The sequence below is a fragment of the Mesoplodon bidens genome (assembly GCF_964165515.1).
Source record: "Mesoplodon bidens genome assembly, chromosome: 10".
Lineage (NCBI taxonomy): Eukaryota > Metazoa > Chordata > Mammalia > Artiodactyla > Ziphiidae > Mesoplodon > Mesoplodon bidens.
In genome coordinates, this window is record NC_138172.1 from 62,421,641 (window position 1) to 62,438,897 (window position 17,257).

The 17,257-nt window shown below is 43.2% G+C and overlaps 1 protein-coding gene across 9 annotated transcripts in view; it reads left to right on the forward strand.

Moving 5' to 3' along the window:
• Positions 1 to 17,257, forward strand: part of DST (dystonin) — a 487,209-nt gene that overhangs the window by 92,565 nt on the left and 377,387 nt on the right. For 6 of the 9 annotated variants that reach the window (XM_081247516.1, XM_081247517.1, XM_081247515.1 and 3 more), the window contains exon 4: positions 53 to 260. In XM_081247516.1, the coding sequence (XP_081103642.1) occupies positions 53 to 260 (208 nt within the window). Of the gene's footprint in view, positions 1 to 52; positions 261 to 6,208; positions 6,387 to 17,257 lie in introns of those variants that run through there. The other 3 variants (XM_081247521.1, XM_081247519.1, XM_081247520.1) reach the window with 1 other exon arrangement.

Below are 17,257 nucleotides of genomic sequence, written 5' to 3' on the forward strand. Positions count from 1 at the left end.
GCCGACGTGAGTGTTTTGCTGTTGATGCTTTTTTCTGTGTCATCCCCTGTAGAGTTCCGGGAATGCGTCCTACCGCTGCTCGATGTCTTCCTCTGCGGATTTTTCCGATGAAGATGATTTCAGCCAGAAATCTGGCTCTGCATCTCCAGCTCCTGGAGATACCTTACCCTGGAATTTGCCTAAACATGAGAGATCGAAAAGAAAGATCCACGGGGGCTCGGTGCTGGACCCTGCGGAGAGGGCAGTGCTTAGGATAGCAGGTAAGAGCAAGTGGGGGCGGGGGCAGGGGATAGAGGGAGGTGCGAGGAGAGTTGCGGAAATTCACCCACGGAATCCTCGGGGGCCCTGTCTCGCTGGGAGCTGATGCTCTGGGCAGAGATCTGCGCTCAAGGTGGAGGAGGAGGATGACCATGTTTATTTTCTGTCCTGATTTATCAAAAGAGCGATTGGCTCTGCCTGCTGGTGACTAAGCTGTTTGGCCCTGTCTTCTAGTTGGAGGAATCGATACCGTTGAAACCAAGGGGATATTTACAGGCATCTGCATTGAAGTTTCCTATTTATGTGCAGTCGCCACCGTGCCAATCTGAAAGTATTAACTCAGTGATTCCCGGTGTGTTTGCTGGAAGCTTCGTTTCCATGTTTGCATAGGAGCTCTGAGCGACCACATTTAACGGGGGTTGGGGGAGTAGGTTCCTGGGTTCTGGTACCCAGAATTGCGGAGGGTATTTTAGCAACCTGGATGCGGTTTTGTGTGTGTGTGTATGTGTTTTAAGTGTAGCATCTCTGTCAGCATCATGTGTTTGTAGCAGCTTCTGCCCCGGTGCTTTTGAGGGTTTAGCCATCATGCATCCCTGATTAATTAATACCTGGGAGGAGCCAGTGTTTCTGTTCTGTTACCCAGTGTTCCCTTGCACTGCCTTTAGGTCCCAGAGGTGATGGCTGTTTTACTTGGCTGAAAGCTGAGCCTGCTGTGGAAATCTATCCCCCCGCCTGCAGTGCCTGTGTGGTTTGTGTGTATGTGAGCTGTGCTTTCTGGGGTGGTTGTTCCTCAGTTTTTTTTCTCAGAAATGGTAATGCGGTAGATTGGGGTGTGTCTTCGGGAGCTCTCTTGCAAAGGCCAAAGGCCAGGTGTTTATTGGAGTTGGTTTCTGCAGCGGATCGGGCCTCTCCCCCCTCCCCCACTCTCTCCCCCAGGCCCCTTCCCACTCAGTTTCTTTTGCCTTCCACCATCATGCAAAGTTGGTACTTGTACTCCTTCGGGGGTGGGGGGGCGGTGCTGGAGGGGACTAGCTCAGCTCCCAGCCATCATGGCGGCTGAGAGTCCCCCTAGTGTCCCCCAGTGGGATTTTCTGATTACGGGAAAAACAAACAGGGCCCAGCCAGCCATTCTCTAGTCCAGGTTTCTGGGGCAACAGCTTTGAGCTTCTTCTGGCTTCTGTTGTGAGATGCTGGCTGGTCTCACCCAGGCCTTCGAAGAGGAGGGTGGAGGGGGAGAATGGGGTGGAGGGAGGATGGAGACAGCTTGGGGGCCAAGTGAGAGTGGGCAGGGGTGGCCTGGGAGAGGCGCAGAGCTGGGCGAGTACCAAAAAGTGTTTGGCCACCGAGGCCTGATTCCTTGCCCTGTCAGGACACCGCCAAGGGAGTGGAGGAGACAGTGCCAGAACCAGGGTACCAGATATCTGGCTCAGCAGAAATATCAGTGGGGAATGAGGTTATATAAACTAATAGACAGGAAGTCAGGAGAGGCTGGTGGTAGTAGTGGTCGGTGTACACTGCCGGTAGGGAAGGAATGGAGGACCTGGGGGTTCTGCTGGGTGCTGTGGACAAGCCGGTGCTGGGGTCAGTGGACTGTAGGCTCTGGGAGGGCAGGGGCCATGTCTTACTTGTTGTAAAAGGTTTACTATGAAGTTACTGGTAGTTGCGGCACTGGAGACCTCTGAGTTACATACTTTTAAGATTATATCAATTCTTCAAAAATATAACAAAATAAAACAACAAACAGAATACGCAGCCCTAGTATGGACATGTACTACTTACTGTGTTTAAAATAAATATTGGTAAATAGGCTGTTGCCACACACATCATAATCATCTCATCACTGGCACCAGCATAGGCTCAGGGGCCAGTCTGCAGATATCTGTTTCATTGTCATGTGGCTAAACTGTGAAATCCAGATAGATTTTGTGTTAAATTTGCCAAAGATCATCCAGCGTGAGGATAAGGGAACAGGACATCTGAGGGCATTTGGTGCAGTGGGTAGTTGGAAAACATACCATTCAGATTTCAACTTCCCACTTTATTAGGCATTTTCACACTTGGCCTGAAACTCGGCCCGTCGGTGAAGTTCATCCCTAGTAGGAGACGGAGCAAGGGTCAGAAATGGTGTGAGGATGTCCATCCATCATGTTTGTTACTTAGTAATAAAGGAATTGAAAGTCTCATATTTTTATTTGTTTTTAAGGTCATAAAAATAAAATAGAATGAAAATGTCTAGAGTCAAAAAGACCATATGGTCAGGGGGAATCCCTTAAGTCATTCACATTTAATACATATTTATTAAGCCTCTGGAATAAAATGAAGATAAGCACACAGCTCTTCACTGAAAGAAGTTCTAGTCTAACATTACCATGGATGTGCTGTGAGACAACACGGTGAGAGATTAGCTGTAATGGCTGTGAGTACCTGTATTAAAAGAACCCAGTGGAGAATCTAATGACCTTGGATGGAGAGGGAGGCATGGGAGGTTCCTGAGAGGTTCCTGAGGGGATCACCTTTTGAGGGGAGCTTTAACGAGCTTTATGGACTAGAGTGAAAGGGAAGGCCACTTCCGAGGGATGGAGCTACAGGAACACAGCAGGGAGATGGGTTCAAATGGAAACTGCAAGTCATCTGTGTAGCTAAAGCCTGGGATTTGTAGGGAAGAGCAGAAACTGTAAGGGTGCTTTCGGGCAATTCCAAGGAGATTGGACTATTTATGCTGTAACTGGTGGGGAATCACCTGAAGATTTTTAAGCAGTGCAGTGACATAATCAGATGTACATTTCCGAAAGTCTTTTTGGTGATGGTGTCACATGTCTGATACTTATATTTTTAGAAGTGCTTTTGCATTTATTGTAGTATCTTCATTTTAAAATCTGAGACTATAATATATGCCCTTCTGATCTCTCAGGGTCAAAGTGAGAATGACATGGTAACATGGAAAGAAAGGGGCTTTGTACCCACTGTAAATGCCTTTAACATCATCGTAAGACAGATCTGCTGTTCTTACTTGCAGGATACTGTAAGTTGGGGTTTTCAGTCTTGAAGTGCCTGTAAAGGTACATGGTTTGTTAGTGACAGTGTTATTTATTTATTTATTTTTGCTGTACGCGGGCCTCTCACTGTTGTGGCCTCTCCCGTTGTGGAGCACAGACTCCGGACGCGCAGGCTCAGTGGCCATGGCTCACGGGCCTAGCCGCTCGCGGCATGTGGGATCTTCCTGGACTGGGGCATGAACCCGTGTCCCCTGCATCGGCAGGCGGACTCTCAACCACTTCGCCACCAGGGAAGCCCAGTGACAGTGTTATTTTAAAGTATGGATATTTGACCCATGTGAATTCTTTGAAGTTAGAATGGAAGGACCTTGGCACAGTCGGACTTTGGACTTTAATTCTTTCTCTATCATGAACCAGTTGTGTTTTCTTGGACAACTTACTGAACATTTCTCAGCTTCATTTTCTCTATCAAAAGGTCATGGCTGTGGTGATTAAAGTAGTAAATGCAAAACATTTTGCAGATTCCTTGGCACATGGAAAATGCTCTATAAATGACAGCTGACTGATGGCTGGATGCTCTCATAAGCACCTAATGTGTTATTTCATTTAGGTTTCCCAACAATTTTATGAAGTAGGTACTATTATTTTCTCCATTTTTCAGTCCAGAAATCTGCTGAGAGAGGAGAGACTCTTCCCAAGGTCATAGGAAGTGGTTGAGCTAGGATCTGAATTCAGGCCGTCTTGACTCTAGAGGCCAAGCTCTTAACTGCTCTGCTTTTGCTGCTTCCCTATGGAATACACTATTATTATTAGCAGATTGATCCTTTATTATCTTTCCAAGAATGCATGGGGTAAAGGCTGTTTTTACCAACATCCTCAAATGCTGCTTGTTCATTTTGACTGGTTCCTTCAACAGACAGTTAAAATCACTGCAGTGTGCAGTGATTGTATTCACAAAACTGGGTGCTACTGGGTGTCAATTTCTGATGAAGGATCAGACTGTGCCCTTAATGACCTTACTCACCGTGAGGGAGACAAGACAGTTTTGAGAGATCTCCATTTGTATATATGTGGTCTGTATATGGGATGACTCTTAGGGATCGAATTGCTAACCTTTTCATTTCCAGAAGGTGTCCCATATGATCCCTGTTTGTTACTTCAGGAACTAATGTATACATAAATACATGCCAAGTTGCAAGAAAACTCTAGTGATCCTAAAGGCTTAGTGGATCAAACTCAGATCAGTGGTCAGGACAGAAAAGAGAGGTGTGGTCTTGCTCTGTTTGGAGTAACAAAAATAGGCCAATCACTGATGAGACGTAAAGCTTTCCAATTCTAACTCAAGTAAGTTTTATCAAGAGTATACAGTTTTCCAAGAGTACTCATTCCCATCTCACAATTCATGGAAAATGATCCAGGTTCACATCATTGAAAAAGAAAAAAGAATCATCAAGGACAAAAAGTCAGTACTTTATGAAAGAAGAAATAGGAAGGGGAGATGTGGGCAGAGGTGAAGTTGTCATAAATCAGAGTCAACAATGAGCTGGTTCATCTAATGATCATAACAACAACAGCTAACACTGATAAAGTTATCATAAAGTTGAGATATCACAACTTTATGATATGATGATATATGATGAACTTTATGATATGATTATCCTGATGAAGACAGGATAAGTAACTTGGCCACGTCACATAGTTAGTCAGGAGCCTGGATTCCTTCCAAGGCCGGCTGACTTCTGTCAGTCCTCTTAAACACACCTGCTTACATGTCTGGGTACCAACCGGTTTCTCCAGTGGACTCTTAAACTCACCACTTTAGTATATGATAGATGCCAAAGCGAAGGGAATTGTACCCATTTTACTCACATTCAGTGGAGACTAGTGCTGTGTGGGGTGAATAACGGTAGGGAGAAGGAGGGAGGTGGCAAAGTGAGATGGGTGCTGTGAATCGACTGGGGCTGTGGCCGCGGCAGATGCGCGGGCCGGCTCTGGGGGGCGGAAGGGAGGGACCGCCGTCTGGTCCCCAGGCCGCGGGCGCGCAGGCGCAGGCGTCTCCAGGCTGTCAGGACCCCCGCCCGCCCCCAGATGCGCCTGGGGCGCGGACCCCCGGCTCTCCCCGCCTCGCGCTGTCCCAGCGACCTGGTCCTTCTGTGCACCGGCCGGATCGAAGAGTATTTCCCACTCTTCTCCCGGGAGCCCCGCGGGGGCTGCGCGCGCGGGTGGCGCGATCCGCGGCTTTGTTTCCCAGGCACCTGTTGTGGGTCCCAAATAGAAACCTCGCCCTTGGGAGCCGGGCCGGCCAGCCAGCGTCCGGGGTGGGCGGGCTTGGCCGCGCGGTGGACCTGGTGGGCGGGCCGGAGAGGGGCCTGGGCGCCGCGGCGCTGCCTGCGGGAGGGGCCGGGCGGCGCGGGCCGGAGCCGAGCCAGCCGGGGCGCTGACCGCCGCCTCGCCCCCTCCTTTCCGCCCTCCCTCCTCTCTCCCCCGCTGTGCCCTCCCTTCTTCTCCCCGGGGCGCGGGCGAGTGTCTGCGGCGCGGCGGCCAGGAAATGCCGCAGATGCGCCGCGCAGCATCCCGGGCGGAGGCAGCGCGCGCGTCCTCCCGGCTCCGAGCAGGCGCCCAGCGCAGAGCCAGGGTGGCGGCCGCCTCGGCCTCCGAGGGTCCCGGCGCCCGCAGCCCTCCGCCTGTCCCCGCCGGGTCCCGGGCTTCTCAGCGCGGCGTGGCGCTGCCGGTCGCCGCCCCCGGTATCGCCGAGATTGGCCGCTGCTGAAACCTGAGAGGACGGTGGCTCCTGGGGGCCGGGCGGCCCCGCACCCGCGGCCCGCCAGGGGGCCTGGGCGTCTCCCCGGCCGGCTCTGGCTCTGCTCTCCCGGCTCTGCGTCCCCGGCTCTGCGTCCCCAGCTCTGCACCCCGGCGCTCTCCCCCAGCCTTCCCTCCTTCCGCGTTTCCATTACCAAGGCTGCATCTTGCTGACTGCGATCCTGTCCGGGGTTCGAGCGGGAGAGGGGAATCGGCCAGTCGTCGCTTAGGAAAACTTGGGCATGGCGGGGTACCTATCCCCAGCCGCTTACCTGTACGTGGAGGAGCAGGAGTACCTCCAGGCCTACGAGGATGTCCTGGAGAGGTACAAAGGTATGTGGTTCCCCGCTCCCGGGCCGCGGGGCTTGGCAGGGACCAGAGGGGTGACCGTCGCCTTTGCTTAACCCGAGCCACCACTGCTTGGGCACAAGTAAACAGGTGTCTGGACCAGTCTTGGGAATGGACCAGGTCTTTTTGGGATGGAATTCCGTACCCCAGCGCAGGGAGGGTGGTGGGGTGGGCGACGGCCCGTAGACGCCCTAGGACGAGCTGTACAGTGCGGGGGAGGGGTTTGGTTTCCAAGAAGCACGTTGCGTTTTCTCTCCCTTGCAAAAGCTTTTAAGCACTACGCATCATCATAATTCTTCCTGGGAGGGTGGAGACCGATTAATTCTCCCTAGGATTACTAAGGCATTGCTGCTCTTGCTTGGTATGGCGTATTGGTTAACCCTATCAAAAAGGTCCTTGGCTTCTTAAATAAATGGACTGTTTCACCACTGAGAGCATCACCAAATCATTTTTCTTAAAATGATCTTATATGAAAAAAGTTTATGGTTTGTGACTATATATCTATTCTTACGTATGATAAAGATTACTTGATAGTGTGATGCATGAAAGACTTTCGTCAGTGAGCCTGTGGTAAATTTAAACGTAAAGGAGTATATTTTGAGATATTTTTCTGCCTATCCTTTATGTTGGGGAAATTCTATGATAAATAGTATTGATATTTTAGTATCATGTTTATTTTGACTTTATAGCTAAATGTGACGTTAGATAAAGAGCATCTTCTCATCTTAAAGGGTATTTTTGTCTCTGGAAATTATTTTTCAGTGTGTCCAGACGGTCTCCTAACTGTGGCTTCTAAGCGCTCCACACCCAGGGGTAGCTCCCAGAGCCTTAATATGTTCATGGTGAATAGTGGCCTATTTCATCGGTTGCATTCTAGTGGTTTTGCATCTTTTGAATATTTGCTGTGGTCTTAAGAAACTCAATTTCTGTAAATTGAATGGGGATTATATGGTTAAAAATGCATGTATCACTAGTTTTCTGTTTGTAAAAAATAGAAATATAGAATCCTGAACTGAATAATTAAATTCCAAATCCCCCCAGAGCTCAAAATCTACCCATGAATATATTTCATCTCCTTCTAGAACATGTTTTATTATTGACATTCCTTTAATCCATGTAGAATTCTGTAAACAGCACAATCAGAATTCCTTTGTGCCAAGACTCTATTGTGTATGACACTACCACTGAGCAAGTGCGATGATATTTTAGGTTAAAGCACATTTGTAGCATCTGTGTGTGTGTTCATGTGCAATACACTCATGTTTACATCTGTCCTCCCATTTAAAAATAAGGTTCTTAATCAGTTGTTCCAGAACCTTAAAAATGAGAAATATTGCAATATACTAATAAACCTCATGAAAGATGTACACCTATGCTCTTTAAGGTCAGAAAGAAAAATGTCTGAAAGTTTGAAAGTATGTACCTTTTTTACTTTTGAAAAAAATGATAGCTGTATGAATTTTTGTCCCACCAAGTTTTACCTCTGTGACACGTGGGTGATTGCAGGTGACTCGGAAAACAGACATAACTGAGGTGATTTGACTTGCCTTGAGGAAGTGGATGTTATTTAAAAGATGGTTTTTATTTGCCTTTGGAACTAAAGGGAAATTGAAGACCTGGAGGCCATTGCAGTCTTCACTACACTTCATTTTAATTATAACCTAATGATCAGTATTGCACTTACATGTACACTTTTTCAAACATATAGTCCTGAATTTCACCGAACAAGTGAAGGTCGTTTCCTTCGTTTTCTTTGTGGTTTTAAAATGCTTAGGTCATCAGTTTGTCCCCGGCTTTATAGATGTTCTGTGTTTCATCTGGTCTTGGAAAGGAGAGTAAGAGTATTGGCCAGGGTATTACGTGGAAAGCTAGAGACCTGGAAAACTCATTGTTTCCCGATGTGTTTTGAAGCCGGTTATGATTTCCCATCAGTATCCAATTCGATGACTTCATTACAGAGCTTATTATCCTGATGACTTGCTGTGGGGGCTGATCTAATCAGAAAAGAATTGTAGGCTTTGAATAGGGAGTGTCAGTTCACTCAACTTTCAAAGTACAGTTGTTGCATTTTCTGAAATCGTCCATTGTTCGAAACATTTTCCATTCCTATTTGAACGTAAGAGAGCTTATTTTGATTTTCATTTCTGCCCGAGTTCCTTGGTTCCAGGATGACTTTGCATTTGGCTGGAGTGTTATCAGGTTGCCAAGTGATCATATGCCCCAGCTGTTGAATGTGTAAGCGGTGGGGTCAGCTGTAACAAATCCAGAGTCTGTGACAGAAACGTAGAATTACAATAACCTGTAATGTTAGCAATTATGACTGTTAGGTTTAGAAGTTGAGAGTTTAGTCCTCAGATGGCTTTGGAAGGACTTCAGACCTAGCCTTCTGGAGCAAAACAAGAATAGCGGCAAGTGAGCGAGCCCTTATTATTTATGGTGTGGTCTATTCTTGGGTCTTACTTTGGTCCTTTACTTCTGAGTGAAAATAGGCAACTGTTTGCTGAATTAGAATAACACAGAAAGAGCTATTTGCTGCAGAGAAGGGTGCAGTGTCCTGATTCATATTCCAATCCCTTTGCCTATAAAATATATTCATCGCCAGGATATTCAGGGCGTCTGATTAAAAAAAAATCTCATTACTTCAGCAGATTACCACAGTCAGGGTGAATAAAGACATTTATTTTTGAATAAAATGTATTTCTTTATTTTATTTATTTTTTTTTTTTTTCTTTTTGCGGTATGTGGGCCTCTCACTGCTGTGGCCTCTCCCGTTGCGGAGCACAGGCTCCGGACGCGCAGGCCCAGCGGCCATGGCTCACGGGCCCAGCCGCTCCGCGGCATGTGGGATTCTCCCAGACCGGGGCACGAACCCGCATCCCCTGCATCGGCAGGCGGACTCTCAACCACTGCGCCACCAGGGAGGCCCATTTCTTTATTTTTGTTTATGCTAGAAATTGCCCGTGTCAGTGGCTTTCTTTAATATCTATAGTGAATTATGCAGTTTATTTACCATGTAAATAGAAAACATTTTTAGTAGGTTAGCACAAAAGATGCAGAACATCCCTCTTGTCTTTCCTGTCAGTATAAGGAAACTAATCTACGTACTGTTACTATAATTATTATATATTATTATGTTATCGATATTAACTAGATGTCACTCTAATCTATGAAATTCTGCTGTTTGAGTCTATCATTGGGAGATTTTCTTTCCTCAACACATTGTTACTTTTTAAAATTGATACTAAGTGTGAAAATGAGATCACTAATGTGAACCCAATAAATTTTGTTCTATACATTTTAGACTTAACGGACAAGGAAGGGAAATTATTTTGGTCCAAGAAAATGGATATTTTTCCATTGACTTGGAAATTAATTAGTTATCCCCAGACAGCTATAAAAAGGGTTTCATTATTATTCTCTATGAAAGCTGAGTGGCAGATTTCTTACTTATCTATATCTATATCTATCTATCTATCTATATATCACTAAAAAACCCTTTTCGATTAAGAAAAAGGCAAAATTTTCTGTTTCTCATGAAAATGTTGAGGAGTTGCTAAAGCAATTGCTAAAGTCCCTTCTCTCATTAGAGCCGTGTGATTCTGCTTATGCCCATGGTGACAAAATGAACTGAGAACTACTCACAGCCAGTACTTTTCATTTTCAGTTCAGTTTTAAGTCCTTATGTAGATACGTGAATGGTCAAAATCTTGTCTTTTACTGTGTAAATTAACTCTGGTGCCGGTTGAATTGAAGCTGGCGTGTAAAGGTTTCTTTACTTTGCTTCCTTCATACAGTGTGGCCTCAGTGGTTTTCAGCTGGCTTTAGGATTCTGCAAAATCTTGATTTCAGATTTCATCTCCTCCTGGGGCTTCATAGTCAGTTGTGTAATAAGTGACCTTTAACAGGGCTATATCATAATAGTGTTGCATTGTAGCTAGTTATGACAGTATTAGTCTGAGCTTTTTCTTTTCCTTTAAAAATGAAATAGGCTTAACTGGTAATGACTGTTAGTTAAGATTGTGTTTGACTGTTTGTAGCAGAAACAGATGATAGTGTTTTCTTTTTCTAAGGGACTGAGAGGCCTCAGGTAGGACTGGGAGGGCCGTAGGGCACCTCTATTTGCCAGTAGGACCCAGACTCCTATGTTTCTTCTTGGCCACTTGTAGTACATCATGTGGTTGTTCTCTCACTACAACATGGCTGCTGCTCTTCCAGCATTTGTGTCTCAATTCCATATGGAAAGAAGGGGAAGTACAAGGACAAAGGACAAAAGATCCAAACAAGTTGATTCAGCCTCCTTTTAAAGATCTTTTTTAGAAGCCCACTTAGCAGTTTTTGCTTGTATTTCACTGGCCAGAACTGTTATAGGGGCCACTGCTGTCTGAAAGGCAGACTAGGAAAATAGACATTTTAGCTGGCCCCACTTAGTGCCCTGAACAAAGGTGAAATTCTATTGGTAAAGAATAAGGAGGGAATGGATATCGTGTTTGCAACCTGCAATGTCTGTCCTGAAATTGGAAACCTAACCTCTGGACGCATTAACAAACCATAATACAATGTATGCGATTTTGCTCTAGTTGGAGAGAATTTGAGAGCTCCCTTGACGTCTCTGAGGATTTTGCAGATGACACAGTTGAGTGTTTTATAATGTTGCAACATGGATGTGAAAAGTAATTTCCACCAAATAATTAGGATTTAAATCGGCCAAAGATCTTGTTCATTGCCTTACACTATAAGGAACACATATCAGTTCAGGAATGTAATGGGTTATTAGCTACTGTTAGTGAATTTAACTTTGAACCCAAAACATCACGCTCATGCTCCTTCAGTTTTTTTTGTTGTTGTTGCTGTTGTTCTGATTTAGCCTTATATGGTTATCTCAACATTTATTTAGTCAGGGACTTAAAGAAAAGCTTTATGCTTTTAAAAACTTTTTATTTGAACAATTTGGAGATGCTTGTTTTTCTGGTGTAATGACGGTTTCAGGTACTAAATGATATGTAAGGAAAGGTGGTGAGAGCAATTTGTCTTAATGTTAATCTGCAGCCAGGCAGAGAATAGTTTGTGTTTCTGCCTCTGGGTCCTGTGTGCCCAGCAGCCTGGCTCTGTGGGGAGCTGGGGGGTTTGACCAAAGCATCTTGAGACTGAGATCTTAAGAACATCAGAAGTGGGCTTCCCTGGTGGCGCAGTGGTTGAGAGTCCGCCTGCCGATGCAGGGGACACAGGTTTGTGCCCTGGTCCGGGAATATCCCACATGCCGCGGAGCGGCTGGGCCCGTGAGCCATGGCCGCTGAGCCTGCACGTCCGGAGCCTGTGCTCCGCAATAGGAGAGGCCACAACAGTGAGAGGGCCGCGTACCACAAAAAAAAAAAAAAAAAAAAAAAAAAAGAACATCAGAAGCTACACAGGTAACACAGAGATGGAATTTCTAGGCTGTCATGTGCCCCTTTCCATTTTAGCTCCACAACTGAGTATACAAATGTATAAAACGCACTGAGGCTGTCTTTTCTCCACTGTATATTCTTGCCTCCTTTATCAAAGATAAGGTGACCATATGTGTGTGGGTTTATCTCTGGGCTTTCTATCCTGTTCCATTCATCTATATTTCTGTTTTTGTGTCAGTACCATACTGTCTTGATTACTGTAGCTTTGTAGTATAGTCTGAAGTCAGGGAGCCTGATTCCTCCAGCTCCGTTTTTTATTCTCAAGATTGCTTTGGCTATTCAGGGTCTTTTGTGTTTCCATACAAATTGTGAAATTTTTGTTCTAGTTCTGTGAAAAATGCCAGTGGTAGTTTGATAGGGATTGCATTGAATCTGTAGATTGCTTTGGGTAGTAGAGTCATCTTCACAATGTTGATTCTTCCAATCCAAGAACATGGTATATCTCTCCATCTATTTGTATCATCTTTAATTTCTTTCATCAGTGTCTTACAATTTTCTGCATACAGGTCTTTTGTCTCCTTAGGTAGGTTTATTCCTAGATATTTTATTCTTTTTGTTGCAATGGTAAATGGAACTGTTTTCTTAATTTCACTTTCAGATTTTTCATCATTAGTGTATAGGAATGCAAAAGATTTCTGTGCATTAATTTTGTATCCTGCTACTTTACCAAATTCATTGATTAGCTCTAGTAGTTTTCTGGTAGCATCTTTAGGATTCTCTGTGTAGAGTATCATGTCATCTGCAAACAGTGACAGTTTCACTTCTTCTTTTCCAATTTGGATTCCTTTTATTTCTTTTTCTTCTCTGATTGCTGTGGCTAAAACTTCCAAAACTATGTTGAATAATAGTGGTGAGAGTGGGCAACCTTGTCTTGTTCCTGATCTTAGTGGAAATGGTTTCAGTTTTTCAGCATTGAGGACGATGTTGGCTGTGGGTTTGTCATATATGGCCTTTATTATGTTGAGGAAAGTTCCCTCTATGCCTACTTTCTGCAGGGTTTTTATCATAAATGGGTGTTGAATTTTGTCGAAAGCTTTCTCTACTTCTACTGAGTTGATCGTATGGTTTTTCTCCTTCAATTTTGTTAATATGGTGTATCACGTTGATTGATTTGCGTATATTGAAGAACCCTTGCATTCCTGGGATAACCCCACTTGATCATGGTGTATGATCCTTTTAATGTGCTGTTGGATTCTGTTTGCTAGTATTTTGTTGAGGATTTTTGCATCTATGTTCATCAACTGACAAAGGATTAATCTCCAAGATTTATAAGCAGCTCATGCAGCTCAGTAACAAAAAACCAAACAACCCAATCCAAAAATGGGCAGAAGACCTAAATAGACATTTCTCCACAGAAGATATACAGATTGCCAACAAACACATGAAAGAATGTTCAACATCATTAATCATTAGAGAAATGCAAATCAAAACTACAATGAGATATCATCTCACTCTGGTCAGAATGGCCATCATCAAAAAATCTAGAAACAATAAATGCTGGCAAGGGTGTGGAGAAAAGGGAACCCTCTTGCACTGTTGGTGGGAATGTAAATGGATATAGCCACTATGGAGAACAGTATGGAGGTTCCTTAAATACTAAAAATAGAACTACCATATGACCCAGCAATCCCACTACTGGGCATATACCCTGAGAAAACCATAATTCAAAAAGAGTCATGTACCGCAATGTTCATTGCAGCTCTATTTACAATAGCCAGGACATGGAATCAACCTAAGTGTCCATCTACAGATGAATGGATAAAGAAGATGTGACACATATATACAATGGAATATTACTCAGCCGTAAAAAGAAACGAAATTGAGATATTTGTAGTGAGGTGGATGGACCTAGAGTCTGTCATACAGAGTGAAGTAAGTCAGAAAGAGAAAAACAAATACCATATGCTAGCACATATATATGGAATCTAAGAAAAAAAAAAAAGGTCATGAAGAACCTAGGGGTAAGATGGGAATAAAGACCCAGACCTACTAGAGAATGGACTTGAGGATATGGGGAGGGGGAAGGGTAAGCTGTGACAGAGTGAGAGAGTGGCATGGATATATATACACTACCAAACGTAAAATAGATAGCTAGTGGGAAGCAGCCACATAGCACAAGCAGATCAGCTTGGTGCTTTGTGACCACCTAGAGGGATGGGATAGGGAGGGTGGGAGGGAGGGCGACTCAAGAGGGAAGAGATATGGGAACATATGTATATGTATAACTGATTCACTTTGTTATAAAGCAGAAACTAACACAGCATTGTAAAGCAATTATACTCCAATAAAGATGTTAAAAAACAAAACAAAACTGCACTGAGATTATTTGCCTCTATAAGCCTGATGATTGAGTGAGAATATTTGTAGTTTGCAGTATTTAGTATTTCATATTAATTTAAAAGAGACTCATGTGCTTCTTTTATATGGGGCCCCTCTTTTTACAGTGGCTTTTGAAGAAAGTCTTCTGTGTTCATTTTTCAGCTCTTACTAATTTAGAGCACATATCTGCCTTCTACCAAAGAGGAATTTCAGGCAGCTATCTGCTGAAGTATATCATTATATAAGCAATCAAATAAGGCTTTTATATATATATTTATTTTTGGTTTTTCTCTTTTTTTATTGGAGTATGGTTGATTTACAATATTGTGTTAGTTTCAGGTGTACGCCAAAGTGATTCAGTTTTATAAATACATAAAACTCCGTATATATTTATCTCCATTCTTTTTCAGGTTCTTTTCCCTTATAGGTTATTACAAACTATTGAGTGTAGTTCCCTGTGCTATATAGTAGGTCCTTATTGTTTATCTGTTTTATATATAATAGTGTGTATGTGTTAATCCCATACTTCTTATTTATCCCTTCCCACTCCCCTGTTTCCCCTTTGGTAACCATAAGTTTGTTTTCTATGTCTGTGAATGTGTTTCTGTTTTGTAAATAAGTTCATTTGTGTCATTTTTTTTTTTAGATTCCACATATAAGACATAGAATGTGGTATTTGTCTTACTCTTTCTGACTTACTTCACTTAGTACGATAATTTCTAGGTCCATCCTTGTTGCTGCAAATGGCATTATTTCACTTTTTTTAAGGCTGAGTAATATCCCTTTAATACAATTTTATTTGCTAGAGTTTTCCACCCTACTTTCTTCTCTCTCAGAAGAGGGAGCAAATAGTTCTGCTGGGGTTGGGTGTTGGAGAAAGCTTTGTCCTTTGAGTCAAATGGGATTTTACCCTGAGAGAGGCTGAAGGCAGCAGGGTGGGAATTCTCAGGAGGAGGGGCTGGCAGGGGTATTCCATTTCATTAGCAGAACCCATTTGGAAAGTTTGGCTAAAGTGCACAGTAAGCTTTAGTAGGTTTTAGGGATGGGATTGGACGGAGGTTATGGGAAGATGGATACGGGTGAATATGGAGGGTTATGTTGGACCAGATTGAAAATAGCCTGGGATGCCACAGCCAGCACCGAGTTTGGGGTTTCTTCTCTAGGCAGGGAGGGGAACTCTAATGATCCTTGGCAGGATGTTACCAATGAGATCAGTTTTAGGAAGATGACTCTGGTAACGGTGTGGATGGTTGAATGGGAAGGGAGACTCAGGAAGCAGGGAGACAGGGCAGGAGGCCACCGTAAAATTGGGGTGGTCTGAATGGAAGGCTGGATCGAGAGAAACTTATTTCAGAAGCTGGCAGCACGGCTGATGGTTGGTTCTGTGTGTGGGGACAGCATGGGGTGCAATGACTTCGTTGTTGAAGTTGCAGTCGAAGATACTTGGAGTGTGTTCTTTTTCATTTGTAAAAAATCATTTGTAGTATGTGTTCATTAGAAAATATGGTTTTGAGTTTTAAAAATTCATTTAAAGCTGCTATTAAATAGACATTTAGCTTAAGCTATAGATAGATGAATCCAGTAAATTCAGTAAATGCATAAATATTTCTCCAAAAAAATGGTTTTGAAACAGCAGTTTTTTCTTTTTCTTTTTTCTCTTTTTTTTTAATTGAGGTGTAGTTGACATAACATTAGAAACAAATTCTTAATATTAATCATTGCTAGACCTCCCTTTTTTTTTTTTTTTTTTTTGGTGGTACGCGGGCCTCTCACCGCTGTGGCCTCATCCGCTGTGGAGCACAGGCTCCAGACGCACAGGCCCAGCGGCCATGGCTCACGGGCCCAGCCGCTCCGCGGCATGTGGGACCCTCCCGGACGGGAGCACGAACCCGTGTCCCCTGCATCGGCAGGCGGACCCCCAACCACTGCGCCACCAGGGAAGCCCTAGACCTCCCTTTTTAGAGAAATGGAGTCAGGGCTATTTGCTTGACGTTGGAAATACAGCCATAGAGTGACCTAGAAAACTGGAATGTTCTATTTAATGTAGGTTCCTGAAGAAATATCTTACCAGTCTTCTTGTTGGCAATCCTCTCAGCATGATTTATATATAGTATGTTAGAGCAGTGAATTTGTTTTCTAAAAGCAAATATAATGATTGGTTTCAGATCCTTTTTAAAAGTATTAATGATTAAAAATCAATATTTTAATATATTTCAACAACTTTTTTTGTTTGGTTTTATTTCAGAACAACCTCTTAATTTATTTGTTGTTTTTTTCTACATAAACTTCGGCAGATTTTTAGAGTCAGTTTTGTTTGGTCTATAAGAAGATCAATGGTTATATGATCATTTAATATAGGGTCTAAGCCATTCTTGAATTTATGTGTTAAGTGTTTAATTTTTAACTTAAAATAGTCAAAATAATAGCTACCACTTATATTCCTACCTACTTATATGACAGGCACAGTGCAGGGTCTTGCAAATGAGTTATCTATTATTTATAAATCTCGTAACTCTTTATCTTGACTACAACTACCGCTGTTCTGCCAATATGGACATTGAGGCTTAGAGAAGTTAATTTTCCTGAAATCATATAGCTAAAAGACAGCGGTAGCAATGCCATTTGAACATCAAGTGTATATTCGATATAAACTACGTATTTTGAGTTTTGCTACATTGACCAGGAAATGTTGCAAAAATAGTGTTTATAAGCATATTTTTATTAGAATTATGATTTTGATTAATACTAAAACTTTCTGAGGTGTGTTAAATGGATACATGAAATAAAAATTAATAGTTTAAAAATCCGTAGAGATTTAGTTCAATTCAAATATTAAATAGACTTTGGAGCTTGAACTGTTATATCTTAGCTGGACTGTAAATTCTAATGAATAGATATCCATGAAAAGAAAAGAAAATTTTAATATGAGCTTTTCCATTGTGTATTTAGGTTGAGGAGATTTTTGAAAATAATTAAATTTTGTAAATGTCACTGATGAATGTGGCTGCTTTGATACATGCCTGAGATGTTTCCTGGAAAGAATCGTCAAAGGGAGTTGACAAAGTCCTGATTTTTCTCTAGTGGGTGAAAATA